This window comes from Haplochromis burtoni, unplaced genomic scaffold, assembly GCF_018398535.1.
Source record: "Haplochromis burtoni strain Fernald_Lab_line unplaced genomic scaffold, NCSU_Asbu1 Contig_42, whole genome shotgun sequence".
NCBI classification, from domain to species: domain Eukaryota; kingdom Metazoa; phylum Chordata; class Actinopteri; order Cichliformes; family Cichlidae; genus Haplochromis; species Haplochromis burtoni.
Window position 1 is genome coordinate 1,030,709 of NW_024582403.1, and position 19,664 is coordinate 1,050,372.

At 41.2% G+C, this 19,664-nt stretch overlaps 1 protein-coding gene across 5 annotated transcripts in view; it reads right to left on the reverse strand.

Annotated features, from left to right (window-relative positions):
• Window positions 1-19,430, reverse strand: part of ap3d1 (adaptor related protein complex 3 subunit delta 1) — a 27,204-nt gene extending 7,774 nt beyond the window's left edge. Inside the window, exons 1-25 of one of the 5 annotated variants that reach the window (XM_042220067.1) lie at window positions 19,069-19,430; window positions 15,645-15,740; window positions 14,674-14,754; window positions 14,380-14,460; window positions 14,153-14,260; window positions 13,856-13,985; window positions 11,774-11,913; window positions 11,566-11,639; window positions 11,402-11,451; window positions 10,954-11,003; window positions 10,668-10,716; window positions 8,767-8,912; window positions 8,303-8,451; window positions 7,961-8,191; window positions 7,388-7,619; window positions 7,106-7,251; window positions 6,751-6,892; window positions 5,601-5,672; window positions 5,399-5,474; window positions 5,014-5,213; window positions 4,652-4,725; window positions 2,979-3,002; window positions 1,499-1,667; window positions 1,174-1,317; window positions 535-588 (exon numbers count right to left, since the gene is read on the reverse strand). In XM_042220067.1, coding sequence (XP_042076001.1) covers window positions 535-588; window positions 1,174-1,317; window positions 1,499-1,667; window positions 2,979-3,002; window positions 4,652-4,725; window positions 5,014-5,213; window positions 5,399-5,474; window positions 5,601-5,672; window positions 6,751-6,892; window positions 7,106-7,251; window positions 7,388-7,619; window positions 7,961-8,191; window positions 8,303-8,451; window positions 8,767-8,912; window positions 10,668-10,716; window positions 10,954-11,003; window positions 11,402-11,451; window positions 11,566-11,639; window positions 11,774-11,913; window positions 13,856-13,985; window positions 14,153-14,260; window positions 14,380-14,460; window positions 14,674-14,754; window positions 15,645-15,740; window positions 19,069-19,164 — 2,814 coding nt within the window. In that variant the 5' untranslated portion in view covers window positions 19,165-19,430. The remainder of the gene's footprint in view (window positions 1-534; window positions 589-1,173; window positions 1,318-1,498; window positions 1,668-2,978; window positions 3,003-4,651; window positions 4,726-5,013; window positions 5,214-5,398; window positions 5,475-5,600; window positions 5,673-6,750; window positions 6,893-7,105; window positions 7,252-7,387; window positions 7,620-7,960; window positions 8,192-8,302; window positions 8,452-8,766; window positions 8,913-10,667; window positions 10,717-10,953; window positions 11,004-11,401; window positions 11,452-11,565; window positions 11,640-11,773; window positions 11,914-13,855; window positions 13,986-14,152; window positions 14,261-14,379; window positions 14,461-14,673; window positions 14,755-15,644; window positions 15,741-19,068) is intronic. The other 4 variants (XM_005920802.2, XM_042220068.1, XM_042220069.1 and 1 more) reach the window with 4 other exon arrangements.
• Window positions 19,431-19,664: the final 234 nt, after the last annotated feature.

Genomic DNA, 19,664 nt, shown 5'->3' on the forward strand with positions numbered 1-19,664 from the left:
TGTGTGTGTGTGTGTGTGTGTGTGTGTGTGTGTGTGTGTGTGTGTGTGTGTGTGTGTGTGTGTGTGTGTGTACCAGGACCACACTGGTTCAAAGACATATTAGTGACATTTGGTCCATTGTCACTTCTTCAAAAATAAAGAAATCAATAAAGATCACAAAAAACAAAAACAAAACAATAAAAGTAACAGTACCAGCTCTGACATCATGACTGACACAACACAAGGCAAGAAGAAGTGCGAGACAAATACAGATACATACTGTGTACACACACATGCTAGAAAGCAGAAGGGTGCTGGAAAATGACAGAATATAGTGTTGTGAGCCCTGTGAAAGAGAGGCAGTGTCAAAAGATGCGGAGGGGAGGGAAAAAAAAAGGAACAACTGAAGGGCAGCAGAGACAGAATGTATGGTTACACCAATGTCTGAGGCAGGTTGATTGAAAACCGTGTCATGAAACTGAACAGATGTGGGCAGGACAGGGTGAGAGAGACAGAAAGAGAGCGAGAGAGAGAGAAAGAGGGGCGTGACTCAACCTGGGTGTTAGAGGGCACTGGAGCATTTGAGAGCCAGAAATCCAGGTCCGAAACCTAAAAGAGGAAGGGAGGGAGAGGAGCGCGAGGAGGTGAGAGGGGTGAGGGCCAAACAGGTTCTGTGTCTTACTACTATTCATGAAAATGGATACAGAGAATACACTGTCCTGTTTCATGAATAAATCAAGTATTTGGCAAGAGACTGCACAGTCGGCTACGAGGAAACTGATACTTGATCGCTATAGCCGATTGAAAGACAGGCTGGGAAAAAGCAATGGAAGCGCCGAGTTAATGAACATGATAAAACGTGTCTGCTTGCATTTAACCATTTGACAGAATTTGTAGAGCACTCCTTAAGGCAGACCTTCCCAAAGTGTGGGGCCCGCCCCCTAGGAGGGGCGCAGAGCCATTGCAGGGGGGCGCGGTACGAAAAGGAAAAACAAAACAAAAAAAAACATTTTTCTTGTAAAACAAAGGGGGACCTAGCAAAAAAGTTTGGGAACCACTGCCTTAAGGTATCCTTTAAGCCATTTTAATTATAATTTTATAGATCTGGTAATTAAAACCAGTGTTTGGATGTTAGATACAAACTGCGGCGCCGCGTAGGAAACATCCTCGGTCCAACATGTTATAAAGGCGTACCTCAGCACTAGTTGAAGTGGGCTGTGCTTCCACCTCCTTCGTTTCTTCCGATTGGACCACGGGCTCTTCTGCTTGACCTCCGAGAAGATCCTCCTCCTTTTCTTCATGTTTGTGTTTTTTCTTCTTCTTCTCTTCTTTGCTCCTCTGTGAAAACAGGAGAATATATTCCAGTCGGTGTCAGTCAGGTTAAGAAATGCAAACACTGAGTCATCAAATTGTGACGGCGCAGCTGACAGCGCACTACTGTTCTCCCCTCGCTCTGAGTGCTCCGTGAATCTGATTTATGACCAGAAGGTGGGAAATGTTTCCAGCATCTTAACCTCACCTTCCTATCCCTCTCTTTATCTTTCTTTTTGTCCCTCTTTTCTTTGCTGCTCTTCTTCTTGGGTTCCTGTGGCGTGGCATTTTCTGCCTCTCCATCCTCAGCCGAGCTTTTTGGAGCCCCCGCTGCACGATGTGACCTGACCGGTAGCTTCTCGCTGTCTGCAAGCGGCCTGCACAAGCAAAACATACAGATACATACTTTAACTCTGCACAGATAAGGACTTGGGAGGCGATTTTGATCCTCCTGGGCTACATCATCTGAAAGATGCATTCCTTGAGTATTAATTGTTAAAGGTGAACAAGGCATGTAGGGTGCAGCAATCCACCATTCTCAAGCACATGTTCTGCACTGTGAAGCAGCCAGGTCTCATTCAAAGCACAAGACATTCCTCTAGCAGAGCTCCACACGGTCGATCGATCCTAATAACGTCCTCCATACTGAAGTGATAAGAGCTGGTAAACTTATGTCTTAAAAGCCGGAAATTAGGAGTTAGTAGCGTGCACTATAGCCCCCTGTTGGAAAATCTTTATATATAATATAAAATCTAATATAGATATTATATAAAACCATGCTGTGTCATCAGTCTCCAATTTAAGTAAATTTTCTTTTTTTGGTTTTATTCTTTCAGCTTTAAATTCCTAGAATTATGTAACCTTGCTTTTGTGGTGTCATTTTTCTTTTAGAATTACAATCCAAAAGAAAGACTTCCACGTGTGTTTTTGTAAGTAAACATTAATTTATAAGACCAAAACTGTTTACAGCTTGTCCTGCATGATCTCACCAACACATTATTCAAACGATCCACATTCTATCCTTGGCTTAAGGCCACATCTTTTTCCACTGAGGGCAGGCAAAGCGTATCCACTTAAAAACAGCTGGAGACAGTCTGGGGGCATGCCAAGTCTACTAAACTCAGCTGAGCAGATCTAAGAGAAAAGAATTACACTATTGCGTCGAACCGCTGGGATAGGTTTCTAAAAGCATGTTGATGCCGATTGCCCAGTACAAGAAAAAGAAGAGCCAACATGCTTTTAGGAAACTATTCTGGGAATTTAAAGGGTGAAAGATTAAGTCCTGAGAACATCAGCAGCCAGTTCTTATTTTGTTTCTTTCTAGGAAATCATTTTGTTTCCTTTTCTTTAAGGACAGATAAATCAGAACTGCTTGTTCAGAAATAGAGATGCTGATATTTTCAAGAACATTAAAAAAAATAAAAAAGAAGAAGAAGCAGTTTTAAGAGAGGTGGGATACTACAATATCGTTATGCATCACTAGGTCAAATGCTACAACTAAAGAACAGATCGAAGGGAAGAAGAGCAAAAAGAGAAAGTGGACATTACAAGCTTCAGATAGGTAAGGAACAGACAGCTATATTAGTTGAAAAGAGCAGGACAGCTACTTGGAAAGCAAGACAGAGAGAAAGACAAAGGTGACCTGTGCACAGTCAGAGGTCAGGTCCTATGGCTGGGGTGCTACTCACCTGCGCGCAGTTGTTTCCAATAAGCTGCCCACACAAAGAGGCAGTAATGGATGTGTGTAAGCACAGAAAAGAGGAAGCAGAAAGCAGAACGCCATGAGGAGGAGTGCGAGGAGGGAGAGGGCCGGTCACACTGGCTTTAATGCTGTGACTGGAAAGCTTCAGGAATAAATGCTAAAACTACACTTTCATGAAATGTTTGGAGAGCAACAGTTTTTATCTCTCTGCCTCAGTACACCAAAACAACAGGTTTGAAACGAAAGGATTAAAATGCAACTTTTAGGTTAAATTTGGAGGATTTAAGAAAAATATTAGCATTGACCACAGTGGTCATTTTTATACAAAGTCCTCCATTTTCATCAACTCAAATATAATTGGACAACTTGACATAATTGCAGGGAATCAAAGTTCATGGCTTATTATTTTTTAAAGGCGTTTTTGGCTAATCGTGTGTCTACATTGTGGAGATTAGTGCACCACTGCTGACTTGCATCGTGGCCTGGGCCTTTTCATGTTCACAGGTGCTTCATTTTTTTCTGAATGTTCCAAAATGCTGATTTGGCCACTTCTTATGTTCCCACATAAGACACTCTGGTGACAGTGGCAGAGAAAAGGACATTAAAAAAACTGCTGGACATTATGGACAATGCCAGGCATCCTCTGCACACGGCCATTAACAACCAGAAGAGTCTGTTCAGTGACAGGTTGCTTCTCCCAAAGACAAGAACTAACAGACTTAAAAACTCCTTTGTCCCACACGCCATCAAACTGTTTAACTCCTCTCTGGAGGGGAGAGGGAGGGGAAACAGGAGGACAAAGGAGGGGGGAACAACTAAGCTGTAGTGTGTGCAATACCTTTTGTGCAATACTTTTGTAAATAGTCAACGGTGCAATAGACTCAATACTTGAAATGTGCAATTCACTTGTATTTTTATTTTTATTCCTATTTATTCTATTTATCCCCTTCGTATATTTTATTTATATTGTCTCTGTATTTATATATATGTGTGTGTGTGTGTATAACTCTGTAACTTCTGTCGGTGCTGTGCTTTTTTGGAAATTGAATTTCCCAGAGGAACCCACCCGAGGGATTAATAAAGTTCTATCTAATCTAATCTAATCTAATCACACTCTCTCTAGTAAATTTGTTTTATTTGTGCACGCTAGGTTTGGCTCAATTCATTTGAAATAAGATCCCCTTTGAGAACGGCTTTTGCATTTGAATTTGAATGAACTGCTTCCAAATGCAAACGCTACACTTGGAATCGACTGCAAACCTTTTTCATGCTTAATTCAAAAAACAGCCTAAATCGGTCCACAAAACAGCCCCAATGACACAGGACTGTAAATAAGCTACATCTGGTTGTTGATACAATATCTTTGTTCAACCACTTGAATTTAACCTAAAGTCTGCTTTTCAGTTTGACTTTGATAGATTCCTTTCAAACAGCTCTCTGTTGAACTCACTATTCAGTTATTTTCTGACATAACTGGATTTCAAACAGGAAATCCTCCAGCTTTAAAACAAGGTACACAACACAAACAACAACTCTGGGTGGAAAATCTTAAATTTCAATGCCTGGCAGACTAGTTTAGATATAAAAATGATGACTTCAGCATCTTCAAAATCAGCAGTTAAAGTGATGAAGGTCGAACACATGTAAAATAAAACTCACTTGTCCAGGTCGATGTCCAGGGCTTTGTGAGGGTCATTGGGGTCTTTGTCATCGTCATCGCTGGGTAAGGCATTCTGTAGGACAAAACACAAGAGATTAGCTGAGCTACTGACTTCCAGCGATCTTTGTGATGATACAGTAAAAATATATTTATAAAAAACTGAGGGAAAATGATTTTCCTTGAACATGTCAGTGTAAAATATTTAACATTAACTAAATTAAATAATAAAGTAATAAAACTTTCAACACTACATAGAAAGAAGGACCAGGCGGAAAAAGAAGGTTTCAACAACAACTTACAGAATGTTTTAAACTTAGTATTTATAAAAAGTCTTCTTCCATTGATGTCACCACGTGCCTACCTCTGGCATCTCCTCTGTAACAATGTCGACCACATGTGCAGGTGTGATGTCCTCCTCGCTCTCTGGGCCTGAGTCGTGTTTCTTCCCACGCCCACTGCGTTTTTCTTTCCTCTTCTTCTTCTCCTTCTTCTTTTTCTCTGCTCTCTCTTTCTGCCGACGCTCCTCCTCTAGTTTAACGTATTGGTCAGACATAGGCAGACCTGTGGGGTGGGAGGGAGTTGTAGCTAAGGGTAACGTTGATAATTTTCAGTATACGAATAGAAAAATTGTGACACAACAGTATGTTTGCAAGTAAGGCTGCACTTAGATTCAGGTGAAGTTATGATAGTTATATTGGGGTTCCTTTTTTTAGTTTTTATAGTAATATAAGGATTGCGTGTCCCACCTGGGACTTTGAGAGGCACGCTGAGATCAATCTGCACGACTGGGATGTGTTCCACTCCTGGAGCTTCCTGGTACACCTACACATAAAAGTATTCATCTCAAAAAGGGTTTTGCCATACATGAGCGTAACTACTTTTACTAAATACCCTGTGCAGTGAAAATGACTACCAACACAAAGTAATTACTGAAGACGGTGAGCATACCTTCTGAGAAGACGGAGAGGCCTTGATGTAGAATGGGTTGTTGGCTTGCTCCTGCTTTCTGGCTTCTCTCCTCTTGTAGTGGAAACAAGAAATATAATATGAATTCATGAACAGCCTACGTCACTTATAGCATGAGCTGGGATCCAAGGGGGAAGCCAGATTTACTAACTGTGAGTCTGAGGAGGTTAATATTGATTCTGAGTCAATGGCAACTTTAATAAACAGTCACAGACCATTTTATCACACATGTTACCGTTCATTTAAAAAAAAAAATCAATGATGAAAAAACCTGAAGGCTTTGGCATATAACAACATTTAAAGTAATGTACCGAAACAATAAATAATTCATATCCCAGACTAGAAACAGTGCTGGCAGCATCGTCGGTCTGTCACTTTCTAAAACTAAGATCAAACCTTACAATTCTGCTTCAAAGTCTTGATGCGCGTCTATGACTGCTGCAGATCAGAAGAAGTGCACACGGTGGGATTTCCTACTGTTGGAATTAGTGCTTACAGGACCGGATTCGTCCAATCTGCAGACAGTTTCCTCCCCAACCTCAAACCTCTGTCTTAGGTGGCAGAAGAGCCACAGAGCAACACTCGGAACAAAATTAATTCAGATACGAAAAGTTCTTTCAGAGGGGAAGATGGAAAACCAAATGTCAATTTCCCCTGATAAAGAAAGCACAAGTCCAACTGGTTTTAAGGCTTTTTTAAGGGAAAACCATCTGCTGAGGTGGCATTAACATGTAGTGACTGCAGGGCCAACATCTCTGTTCCTCTTTTCCTCCATGATCACTTTAAACCATACTCTACTCTTTCTATTAGTCAGCACTTTGTAAAAGAAAACGGTATGAAAATGATGAGACTTTTACTAATCCTGTCCGTTAAAACAACAACAAAAAAGTCAGAGTTGTGTACTGTTTTTGTTCTATGTTCCATCAGTTAAAATTGAGAAGTTGCTTTGAAACTATTTCTTACTCATGGTGGCAATTTTTTCAGCTGACATTATAAAAATTTCAGTAACAACACAAAAAGGTCAAACACCTCAAATTTTACAAGCTAAAACAAAAAACTAATTTGGACATGGACTCCTGGATCATAACTGCTCTTTGCAGTTTATCAATGATACAAAGACCAACCTACGCACCCTTGCCAGCTCTTTCTCGTCCACCTCTGTGTGACGGGGGCGTGAGTGTTTGGGCTCCTCCTTGGTAAAAATAGCCTTGGGTTGCTCATCCTCAGACTCGCTTTCAGAAGGAGGCTCATTGATCCAAGCATCCAGGTCCAGCCTACACACACAAACATGGTTGTTGTATTCCATTATGAAAAACTCAAAAGCAGACACATGCAGCATAAATGCCGAAACGTTTTAGTTACTCTTGCTGCTGCGCCTCAAAGGTGAGAAACAAAAACACTGCATTTTAAGCAAAAAGATTATAAACTGTAAAAATATGTGATATTGCAGTTTTGTTTTGTTTATCTCATGTGCTGAGCCAACGTACCCTTCGGGAACAGGCACTTTCTTCTGTGCCTTTGGAGCTACAGGATTGAGTTCTCCAGCAAACAACGCGCTGACTTCTTCTGCTACTTCTACATCCTTCTGCTGCAGTTTCTGGATGTACTTAACTAGTTGCAGGATGCAGGACGCCTGAGGAAAAAGGAGAGGAACTGTAGATTGCAGGTATTTATCCGATTTGTATGCAGTAGGTAACCTTGTAATCTGTGAAGCATTAAAGGTCAGGCTCTGTAAGAACTCTGGCTCTTTCAGTCTTCATTTATCTTACCCTCTCCTGCACCTCGAGGTTAGCGCTCTGGACAAACAGTGGTAGCCTGTCTATCATCATCTGGCTGGTTTCCTGTGCAGCTGTGCTGTCTGTGTTCCCCTCTTGGTTCTTCAGGATGGTGGCAAACAGCTTGGCTGCATTCTGCACATATACAGCCTGGATGTGACCGGGTAGGGTCGCGACCTTAGGACGCAGCATGGCCTCCAAAGTCTGCACGGGATTCTCCAGGTGTCTAAAACGAGGGGAAGATTTCTGTTATTTCAGGTTTGGTACTCTCAACCCTCAGGAAGGTTCCCAAACAGATACAGCAGTACAGTGTTTGGGTTACACACATTTGTGACTGTGCAAAATAAATACACACAACACACTACATATTATATGACTGCATTAACTCTGTCCTGACTCATCTGCTCTTACAGAGTAAAACAGTATTTGCTCTGCCCTGAGGAGCTGCAGAAACTAATGTGAAGACACACATGGTCGGATACGTCAGTCTCTTCTGTTTGCCAAACCTTTAGCGTCAGGCAGAGAGTTTAAATATACCAACTATACTGACTACTTCTAATGACTTACTCTGAGAATTCCCCACAGATCCAGGCTGCAGCATACAACACTTCACAGATGCCGTTTCTCTGCATGTTGCCTGTCAGCAGGTGGGCGTTGTCCAGCAGGGTGGCCATCTGGGCAACAGCAAAGACCCGGATGGCTTTGACTCGTATGGCCACATCCAGCATCTGAGAGGCAATGAGGTGGCCGTGCCGTGTGCCCTCTAGTCGGGTCAGCTCTACTAGGATACTAATGTACCTGTTGGGCAGACATGGAGAGGGCGTGTATATAACTACAACAAACAGCAAATGTAAAGCAAACTGACACACCTCAGAGTGAAGCACAGGACAGTGCTGCTGGTAAACTAACCATTCAAAGTTGGTGATATACTGGTAGTTGCTCTGACTGCAGATGTCAATGATTTTTGTGAGCAGTTCATCTCTGTAGGTGGTTCCTTCGGCTTTGTCTACATGTATCATCAGCTTCTTTACGATCTCCATCAAGTTCTTCTTGGACACCTGCAAAGAGCAGAACCCACAAGTGACCACAGAGAATTATTACTTTACTAGATCAAACAGCACCATTTGCAGAGTTCTACAGTTGGCAGTAACAGTTTACGGTATCTATTGTACTTGACACTTTAGTGTGTGAGTGCTAGCAAAGCCGTTTTATTATACCAAGTTACAACAAAGTAGTTGCAGCGAAAGTTCTGTTTTTTGTATTGCATTGCACCGTATTCTTTAGAATAGACTGAAACAAGCATAATCTGGATCTAAAACTATTCAACATTAGTTTTCGTGAACACTGAATAAAACAAAAGTCTGGTCCCATACCATGCCATAGAGCAAGTCCAGAGCTCTCAGACGGATGGACTCATCCTTGTCATCCAGACACTGGAGAATGAGGTCTTTATGAGACTGCACTGACTTGGGGTGGGTCTTCAGGATCTTTGACATCGCCAGCAGGCCCAAATACTTCACTACAGAAATACGCAAAAACACGCTACCTTAGTGTAGTTAAAAAAGGACACACAACAACCCTTGAAATCTCCACACGTTACCAAGTATATTTTGTTCACCTTGCTATATGCCATCACTCTTAAACCTGATTAGCTTTACATTACTGTGACTGCAGTAATAATCATATGTATGTAATAATTATAATACACTATGAACTCTTTCTATGCTCATCTTCACTTCGCTAATCTATAAAAAATATAAATCACACAGCAAAAACAAAAATAAATTAAAACAGGAAATAAACACAAAACACACAAAAAGATGGAAAGGACATACAAACACACACACGGGACAACACACACTGGGACAGTCTTGTTTTGCTTTATCCTTTCTCATACCCATGGCAGCTCATTCCCCCCACTCTCAGGTTCTGTGATCAATAAAAGGCTGTTATACTGACCTTGGATCAGTGAAGCTGATCACTGCAGTGCTTAGATTAGAGAAGTGACCACTGATGTGGACTTGTGGAAGTTCAGTGATGTGCTGAACAGGAAAAGGCTACACAGATTTTTCAAACATATTTCTTTTAACCTATGGTTTTAATTGTGACCGTTTTGGTTGCTAGCATGTTGCCATGGTCGCCCTTATTTTGCATGGAAGAGGCAGAAGAAGATGGTAAAGCACAACTTTTACTTTGAAGGTGAAAATTCTCCATTTTCAGCTGGCATTGCATTTTTGAAGACTCATTTAAGCTCAGCAAGTATTTATCAATAACATTCATAAATAATATTAATAACTATTATCATTATTATTATTATTATCATCATTATTATTATTATTATTATTATTACTACTACTATTATTAATGCTGCCAACCCTGACTGGTTGGCAATAATAACCCAATAATGATGCATGCCTAAATGTGACTGAACCCTTAGTTACCTGCACTCCATCTAATGGCATCATCACCAAAAAGTATGTGACCTGACTTTTACTCAGTCCTAATTCAACAAGTGTTCTACATGAATTTACTCAGGGCTTTTAAGTGGGCCCTGAGATTAAATACTTTACCAGTTAAGCATCGTCACAAGGGAATCGCTACATATTTACGGCTTTACTCACTGATGTTTTGGAAAGTTTTATACCCAAGTATAACTGTGAAACGAAACAGGGGCACAGCAGTGATCAATGAAAGGATAAAACATTGAACCACAGGTTCACAGTCTACTCTATTAAGGCCATGTCCACACTAATAAGTTTTCCTTTTAAAAAGCATGACTTTATGCCTTTGAGTACTCACTATTACAGTGATTTAGGACTGATATGGGAAACATTTTAGAGTGGATGTAGCCTATGACCAGGAGTCTACAATTTACTTTACACACGCACAGTTATCTACGTTTTAAGATCCAGACAACTCGAATACCCGAATGTAGAAATCTAAGCTCCAAATGGCTGTGTGCAAAGAGAATGTAATAACAACTTATAGTATAACAAATTTAAGCCCCTCTAGAGTGAAGCAAAGAAAATATTTTTTAAAAATTAAAATTGGGTAATTTTTTGTGTCTATCCTGTTGGAAACCGGGTGGATGTGACTTAAGTGCAATGGTATTCCAAGCAGGACGCCCAATTGAGAGTGAAAAGGTAGTAATGTTCGAGTTATCCAGAGTCAGGAGGTCTATGTTATTGTCGTCTAAAAGGGTGGACTGTTCCATAGTCAAAAACACGCAGACAATGAGAAAATGACACACTGCAGGCATTGACAGAGGGCTCACAGTTCTGGTCCGAGTCTTCTATCAGGATTCGCAGTTTCTGCACACAGAGCTGTGGGAGAGACAAAAAACAGAGAGGGAGAGGGACAGATCTGTTATCACCACGGAAAACCTTTCCACACCAGGAGCTTTGTGAGACTTTCTGGCCTGTCTGATGGCTGCTGTGTTTCTACTTAAGCTATGTTGGATCAGACGGCATGCACTGTGATTCAACTGGAGTGGAAAGGGTTAAAAATCTGCAACTAAACACGTGAATATGTTGATGAAAGAGAGGAGCTGAGGAGATTACCTGGATACTAGCGCTGTGGTTAGGCATCCCCGAGGACAAAGAAATCAACACTGTAATGTAGCACAAGGAAACAATTACATCTGAATGAGAACGATTTTTTATGAGCAAGTTTAAAAAAACCCAAAACAAATAAAGATCAGAACACGTGAGGAAAAAGACCTCTGCTAAATCTCAAGGATGTTTAAGCGCCAGTATACAAGTTAAAATTTAACTTGTACAAATTCCACTTATTCATTCAAGCAAAGCTAAGAAAATGTGGTTTTAGCACGTAGGAGGACTGAAAAGAGCAAATACAGATAAGACACTACACTGTATTTTTTGAAGTTCAATGTATAAGCTTATTTCTCAACACAGATGCAAAAATATACTGAAACGATGAAATAAACATGGGGCTGGGGCCACTAAGCTAAGTGAGATTTGATGTGACCCACAGAACAGCTGTACTGACCTGCAATCACAGTGTTGACACATTCATACAGCAGAGACATGGCAGAGGTACTGTGAGAGAAAAACATCAGGACGGTGAGAAAGTTTAGAATTATTATTGAGCTGTTTATCAGATTAGACTGTTGTACCGTCTACGGGAAATGCAATAAGAGAATTTCCTCTCACCTGTGGATTAGATTTGTTAGAGGTTCAATCAATTTCTTCCCCAACCGTGGCTCCAACGGTGTGAGTGCACCAAACTACAAGATACACAGAATTTCTGGATTTTGTTTGTCCACAATCACCTTTCAGAAGCTGGTACACTAAATATATAAAAGTATATATTTAAATCTATTCAGTTACTAACTACTAAAATGTAAATGTAAAGTCTTACCAGCTTTATGATCTTAATGAGAACCCAGTTGTTAGTAGAGGAAGTCATGAGTTTGAAGAAAAGCGGGGCCAATGACAGGTAGTTCTTGGGATTTCTCCTGGCCAGCTCACATATGACATTTACTGCTGCTGACTGGACGCCTAAAAGGAGAGAATATAACATCAGGAAACAAGTATTGAAACTACAAAAGCTTAATTTCTTTAAAAGAACATTGAAAAACTATGTAGTGTGTTATTAAAGAAAGAAATGTAATGCAAAGAGTCCAATGACTGCAGTCCAACATACAAAACAAAGCATGTAATAATAAAAGAATGGAATTTGTACTGTCGTCATAACTGGATAAAAAAGTGAGATATTAAATAGAGTAGAGTAGTAAGTATGAAACCATCTAAAACCAGAAGAGAGTCAGCAGTATTGTCTTGCAGTCTTGGAAGTCCTGGCTCAGCACCATACCCAAGCCTTCTTTAATCACATATTCGTTGCTGCTGAATCATTTATGGGGTTCAGTTAGGGGATCTGATGTCTTATATTGTGGACAGTCTTAATTTGTAATGCTTTCTGGAGTATACTTTATTGTAAAAGTTCTGGTGTTGCTAACCATTAGCTGCTTCTCCACTGAGTCTTTCGACCCCTGCAAGTCCAACTGTAGTGTCTTGGACTGCAGCTGGTGACTGTATCGCTTGCTTTGCTCTGCAGCCTTAGACAGCTTAGTGGAGTGACTCACAAAACCACTTCTTCATCTGGTGCAAGCTCTACTTGCAGCTGCTGTCCAGTTTGCAGAAGATAACAATACAAGGACTAACATTCCCAGCTGGAGTCTGTTGGAAGGATGTGAGACTCACAGAAGCGGTAGCTGAACGACGCGGTGAAGTCCACCGGAATAGCTATTGCTGGTACGGAAACATAAGACGAGCAGGCCAACTTTGGCAAATTTACCAAAAAGCAGCAACCTGATAATCTAGAACTCAAAACCAACACAGAAGGGCTAAAAAAGCCAAGGCTCCATCTGCTGTGGTGTACCCTTGTGAATTTAGCTAAAATGATGCTTCAGCAGTGATAACACCTTGGTCGTCCACTAGCAGTCCATGGACAGCCTGTCTGCTTGGAGACAGCGTCTGCTGTGGATGGGGGCACTGCACAACATGTTACAACCAGTATGTGAGCGACTCTTGCTTATTCTGTCAGCCAGCCGCTGAGCAAAGTTATGACATACTAAATGATGAAGTGAAACCAAGTGTTACAAACAACGAGAAGTATCCACTGTAGCCACAATCTGTACTTTTCATGCTGTATCTTTGGATCTTTAAAAAAAATTTCCAAGCTCTTTCAATTCCCAGTGAACTCTGCCATCGATCCCTTCCCTGTTCTGGCCCATTTGTCAACCAATCAGCATTTGACCAACACGGAGCGTCATCCATGTCAAGCACAGTCAAGTTGGCCTGAAAACCCCTTTTTGTACGCCGTCCGTAGGGAAATAATATGCCAGTATTTGACACGACTGCGTTAAATTAATTACACATAAACCTGAAAGAAGCTTTATTGTCTTGTTAAAGTATCCAAAAAAATGTGCTTCAGTGGTGGAGAGTCAAATTCTAGTGTTTTCTTCAGCAGCCACCAAACAGCTAATCTTGGGTTAAAATGTGACATCAAGGTGGCTTAATCCACCATTTATATACACAATCAACAGTTACTAACAACTACACTTAAAAAATACTTAAAAACAGCACCTTAAAAATAATAACACTGTCCAAATTTTGCTGTACCTTCTGTAATTTTTTCCAAATCAACTTAGGAAAAACTTGATTGGCTCACGATGTGATTAGTAAAAACAAGACAGTCATCGCCCAAAGCTGAGAGTATGATTTTAACCAAAAAAATATCATGTGGCGCTCGGTTCATGTACACAGAGGCCCCAAAAGTTCCAGCTGTGTCTATTAAAGCTCAGTGAAAACAAAAGGTTTGTGGACATGGGGCACAAATCAAATGTACTAGAAAAACCAGCAAATGATCTCTCTTTTTCATGAGCGGAAATGAGAAACAAACGTTCCCAGCAGACTGGATAAATACTGTGTTTTCTGATACCTGGGTCTGGGTCCTCGAGTTTTTCCTTGAGCCTGGGAAAAGCTGGGCGCAGGGACTCGGGATACTTGAGAAACACCTTATACATGATCAACACAGCTTTTTTTCTGATGTAAGGTTTAGTGTGGGACATCTGCAGTAGAAGACAGTAAAGACACATTTTTAAAGATGTAAAAAAAAACAAAAAAAAAACAACAACAACCCTGGAATGACAGCTTATTTGACTGAAGTAAATGGTAACGAGGAAAAAAAGAAAAAAAAGAGCAGAAGTCGTGTGGGTACACCTCAGGACTTACTCACCAATGTCATGATGTCATTAGCTAGGTCCCGAGCTAAGTCAGGGGTCACAAAACAAGACAGGCCAGTGAGGGCAACACCTGTGTCATACTGGTTGGGGCTGCTGAGATCCTGGGAGAAATAGATTAAAAAAATAGGAAGAAAAACAAAAAAGAAAGAAAACATTAGCTGAGGGAAAACTAACAGTAAGGAGATATTTACAGAGTTCACAAAACATGTGCATCGCTGACCTTTCGAATTTGATTGGTTGTCAGCATGATGACGTCTGTGTTCTCATGAAAGCACTGTGAGGCTGCCAGGTAGCCAATCCTCTGTAGGAAAGCAAGCAAGCATAACGAACATACTGCTATTATATTACATTACTACAAACATTTGTCAGCCTGTTGCAGCACCACAGAGATCCACTTATACAGCTCACTCAGCTGTGACTACATCACTTTGTAAATTCTGGGTGTGCATCTTCCTTTCCATTTGCATTACTCTGTCCTGCACTTCCACGACCAATCCTGACATCCCAGACTTACCTTGTACGTGAACTTTGAGGAACTCATGACTTCAACGATGTTGAAAGCAGCCCAGCTGACGTCATAGCCCAGCATTTGAAGCTGCAACATAGAGGAGACAGACATAGATTGTGACTAAAAGGAAGAGGGGGAGCTCTAAGCTGCTCCGGTGAGGTACAGAGAGAATAATTGATTTGGGCTGAAAGCTCTCAAAGTGAATACTGATGCCGACCACAACAAGACATCTAAATCTAAATGTGTACCTTGACTATAAATAGACAGAGCAATTTCATTTCAACGGGAATTGGACAATGTTCTCAGTAAGTGCCACTTGCTCGACGTTTGGCGGTGAAGTGACTTATCTTAACAAAAACAAGAAACACACACTCAGCCTTGAATGTGTTTTTGTAAAAATGCACTACTTTACTTTGCGAAATAGTAGCACTTCCATTTGATCTGATGAAAGTGTAAGAGGGAATAAGGCTTTATTTGACTCAGCTTGTTTCTGTTTGGGTAGAAAAGATACTAACCACAGATTTTTGTGTGGTTTTCATCTACAGTGTCACAGCAAGTCGCAATTTTCCATTGTGTGCATGTCAACAAAATATGTCACAATATGCTAGTGGAACTGATTTAGGACAGATGAAGGAGTCATTTGTGAAATAAAATATATGCCAAGTATTCTTGCACTACAACTAAGTAGTTGTTATAAACAGAGTCTCGTCTTTTTATTGTGTTTTTTAGTTTTTTCTTTGTTAATTTTAGGTGTGCTGTAAAGAAAAGTACAACAGCATAACTTGCTACTAAGCTACAGCACAACGAAGCCACATGGTGGGCTTATGTTGACAGGTGTATACAATAGCTCATATATATGTGTGTGTGTGTGTGTGTGTGTGTGTGTGTGTGTGTGTGTGTGTGTGTGTGTGTGTGTGTGTGTGTGTGTAGATTTGACAGACAAAGTCGGTGAATCCGTGGAGGGTGAGAGGGCTTACGTAGGTGAGCTTGCACACAGCATTGGCTTTGACAGCGATGTTGTCCTGCTTGAGCTCCTGTTTGATCTCATCGATGCATGTGGAGATGTACTTGGCCTGGGGGCAGACAAAGGAGAGGGCAAACAACAGACACCAGATCAGATTAGGTGGACTGATATCCGGAGAGGGAGGCTGCGAGCAGGCTGGAAAATTCTGATCTTTCTGCTGTCGCTTTCCAAGACACTAACCAAGAACTGAATGAGTGTTTTGCCCAAGTTTAACTGCTTCTTTCTTTCTACCACAAACCTACAAGATTGTCACATGCGGCTTGATGTATGTAGGTATTTACAGGGCCAGATATAAATATATTTTGATAAACAGTTCTGAAAATACAGTCACCTCGAGCACAAAGCTCACACTCAGACTTGTGATGAATAGAGAGTTGCCATTAATTTGGGACATCACACAGCAAATTAAACCCTTACACTGGAGCTGTTTGCCGTGTGGATTTATCCGTTTTCAAATCTGCTAGATGTGTTTTCGGTCCACCACCCATACTAATGAACAATGAGGTGTGCTCAGCTCTCTCTTCCACGAAAACATTATCTCAGTTATAATGACCAACAATTAAAAGAAATTAAATTTAAAAAAAAAAATCCTACTCAGCGTAAAAACATTAAGAAATAATAACAGCCACTTTTATATATATCATTATTACTACAATTACACAGTTAAAGAGATCTTCAATTGTATTTATTATGTTGTAGGATGCTAGCATCAGTAGCACCATCATCTATATATCTGTTTATCAAAGCATCCATCCATCTATCCACTTATCTTTAAATAAATTAGTTTTTTCCCAGAAAATCATTTCTGGGAAAATGAATAACAATGAAATCTCAACTCTCACAATGACAGCTAAATCACATCAGTTCTCCTAAAATACTGGGAGCACATTTCATTCAACGGTGCAGAACAAACTGAGGTCAATTTTTTTTAACCATTATAGAAAGGACCAACCTTGCTAAACAAACACATACAGCTCTGTAGTGTGTGAGAGTGTGCTGGTCATGTGTGTGCAGTCATGAGACAGCACAGTGACAGGAGGTGGTGTTAGAGGGGGGGGGACACTACGCTCTGCTACTCCCGCTCCTGGAGAAATTGTAGCGATCAAGAGTGAAGGCCTGAACACACCATCAGCAAACAGACATACGCATATACAGAGTGCTTCTCCATCACAATCTTCTTCAGTTATCCATCCAGAACCAATTTAAATAACTGAAATAGTTGACATAAGGCCAACACAGACAACCTTCCTGCCAGTAACACATACTGGGGTGGAGATATATTTGAAGGCGTGCACGCTCCAAGAAACGAATGACTGGGCTTAGATGAAACTAAATGGAGCTATATATATATATTTTTTTTTAAATCTGATCACTATCACAAAGACAAGTAAAATTCATACTTCCAGTCCTCACACCTTAATTCAATACAGATGCTGTTCCAAAGACGTGGGAGAGACAGTGAATGAATGAACTATGCAGGAACTTTGCACAAACTCTGCACACATGTGTAAAACAAACAGAGAAACTGTGGGATATTCGGCACACACTTCAGAGTACACACAGAGGCGTATTAATATTTTAGCAGACTGCCCACTGTTGACTGGGTAACCACCACCTTATCTAGGCTGCCTGGGTTGGGTTTCCACTGGTGAACAGCTCAGACTATACAGCGAAGCAAGAGATCAAACGCTAACGTCCTGGAACGACAAAACTGACCCACATGCTTGTTTTTCCATTTCCAAAAACTCAAATATAGACACAGACAGCATTTGTGTCTTAATACAAGTAATATAATGTAAAAGTAAAGCATCTATAAAGCCGGTTTAGTGCTTCTAGCTGAACAATACTGAGAAGAAATCAAATCTCAAAGTAGTCTTGAGGTCAGACGTGCCACCTTGACATTTGGCATCTTCCCTACAGCAACGATGTAGGTGCGCGCACACAGCAGTACAGCTTGAAGAAATCAGGGATCGTACTTCACAGTAAAAGCTACTTTCAACTGCTCCATTGTTCAAAAGGGTTTGCTGTGCATGTTTGATTTGGCAGATTTTAGGTGAATAGTTCACCTAATAACAGAGCCAAAGTCAATGTAGTTTTTAAGGAAGTTAAACAAAACCCCCAAACATATATAGTGTGTAACAAACATATATGATATGGTATATATGGTATGGTATGATATACTGTATTCTGGCCAGAATGTATATGGTATGTTAGAGTTATAGATAAAATAGGGATATGATGTGCTTATTGTTTGTTTATGAATTTTACAAACTAGTTAACAAGAAAAGATCTGGCTGCTGGACCCAGGATGGCAGCCTTCCCATGCACTGGTGGAAACTTGGACACAGGCTGACATTCATAAATATGCTGCAGACAGTCCTGAGAGTTTTGTAAACAACAGAATTGGAGCATTTTGCTCGACAAACTGTGTGATGACTATTTCCGAATTACTCCAAGCATCTTGTCTGAGACGGGCCAATATCAGTATCTGGCTCTACTTCATACCCACCCTGCCTTACTACCTGACATAGCATTTCACAGCATCAATATGTTTAGATGCAGCCAACGCAGAGCTTATAGGAGAGATAGGATGATGTGACAGATGTTAACAGATGGCTAACCCCCACACACACCTTCTGACTGCCCCTTCAAAGCAAGATGCTTTGATGAGCCTGTCATCACCCACAGCTCTGTGGCAGGGATGAGGAGCCGTTTCACGGGAGATGTTGGATGACTCATTTCGAGATTATATAAAGGCTCAGATTTAATCTGCGAATCCAGAATAGTTACAACTAGAATTTTTAAGCTAACCCTCGAAACATTAGGCCTCTCTTCACCAACTCATCACAGCATTCATTCAGAGGCCAAGTGGCTGCAAAGTCAACTCAAATAAGTGACTGCATATACTTCTCACCAAACGGGCATGACAGTAAAAAGCCTTTAGCTCACAATATAAATGACAAGAGCCTAAATATCTGCATATCTGGTGTGCTCTCGGTGAGTAATCTACTGGTAAACTTTAATGATCTAGCGAGATGCTTCCTCTAACTGCCTGTTAGCTAGACTAGCTAGCTGTCAGTAACGTTGGCAGCATTTTTCTATTAAAACCCGAGAAGTTGTGTTTCTACCGACTCAGTAACAGGTCGCAACCAATAACATGTTAGTAAGCAAAGGACAGTTTACCACCCAGCCAGCAAGGCAGCGGCGTTAGCCGCTGACGATAACGCTAGCTTTCCAGCCTACCTAACGTTAACTTACCCAGCGCTAGCCCGCTGGTCAGCGATAACGGTAACGGCACAGTGTGTGTGCTGGACTTATAAAAACGTTAATGAACGTAAAGCTTAAAACACCCCGGTGTCACTGTTTGCTCGTTTTACCTCATCTTCCTTGTGATTCCTGATGCCACGTACTAAATCCTGGAGATTTTTATCGAACATCCGATCGATGCTCCCTTTGACAATCTTCAAAGCCATGACTGTCTGCGACTTTGTACCGCTTCTGTCCTGCGGGGCCGAGCGCCTTGCAGAGATCTAGTGGGTGCCGACCGACGCGCTACACCGTGTCTCATCCACCCGGGTACCGTGATGTGCTGCGGTGTCCGCTGCTGTTTACCGAGCCCGGGCAGATGAAGTTGAGGCCAGACGGGGCCGTCCAGTGCTGTGCAGAGACGCTGGCAGTGGATCGGTGTAGGAAATGGCTGACAAAATGGCGTCTAAAGTCAGCTGACTTGGAGCATTATGCGAGATTCTCATGTGGGAATCAGTTGAGTTAAAGGGCTCGTCCTCCCCACCCACCCCGTCCTCCCCACTTAGCGTCTGTTGTGAGCCAGAAGGTTTATTCTCTTAATCCTAAAAAAGTTAAACAACTCCACTGATATTTTAACCACTTATCAGAACACAATCAGTGTAGCATGTGAGAATAATGACTGCATGGAAGAGCATCGACTGTCAATGTGGCAGGTCAAAACACCAAA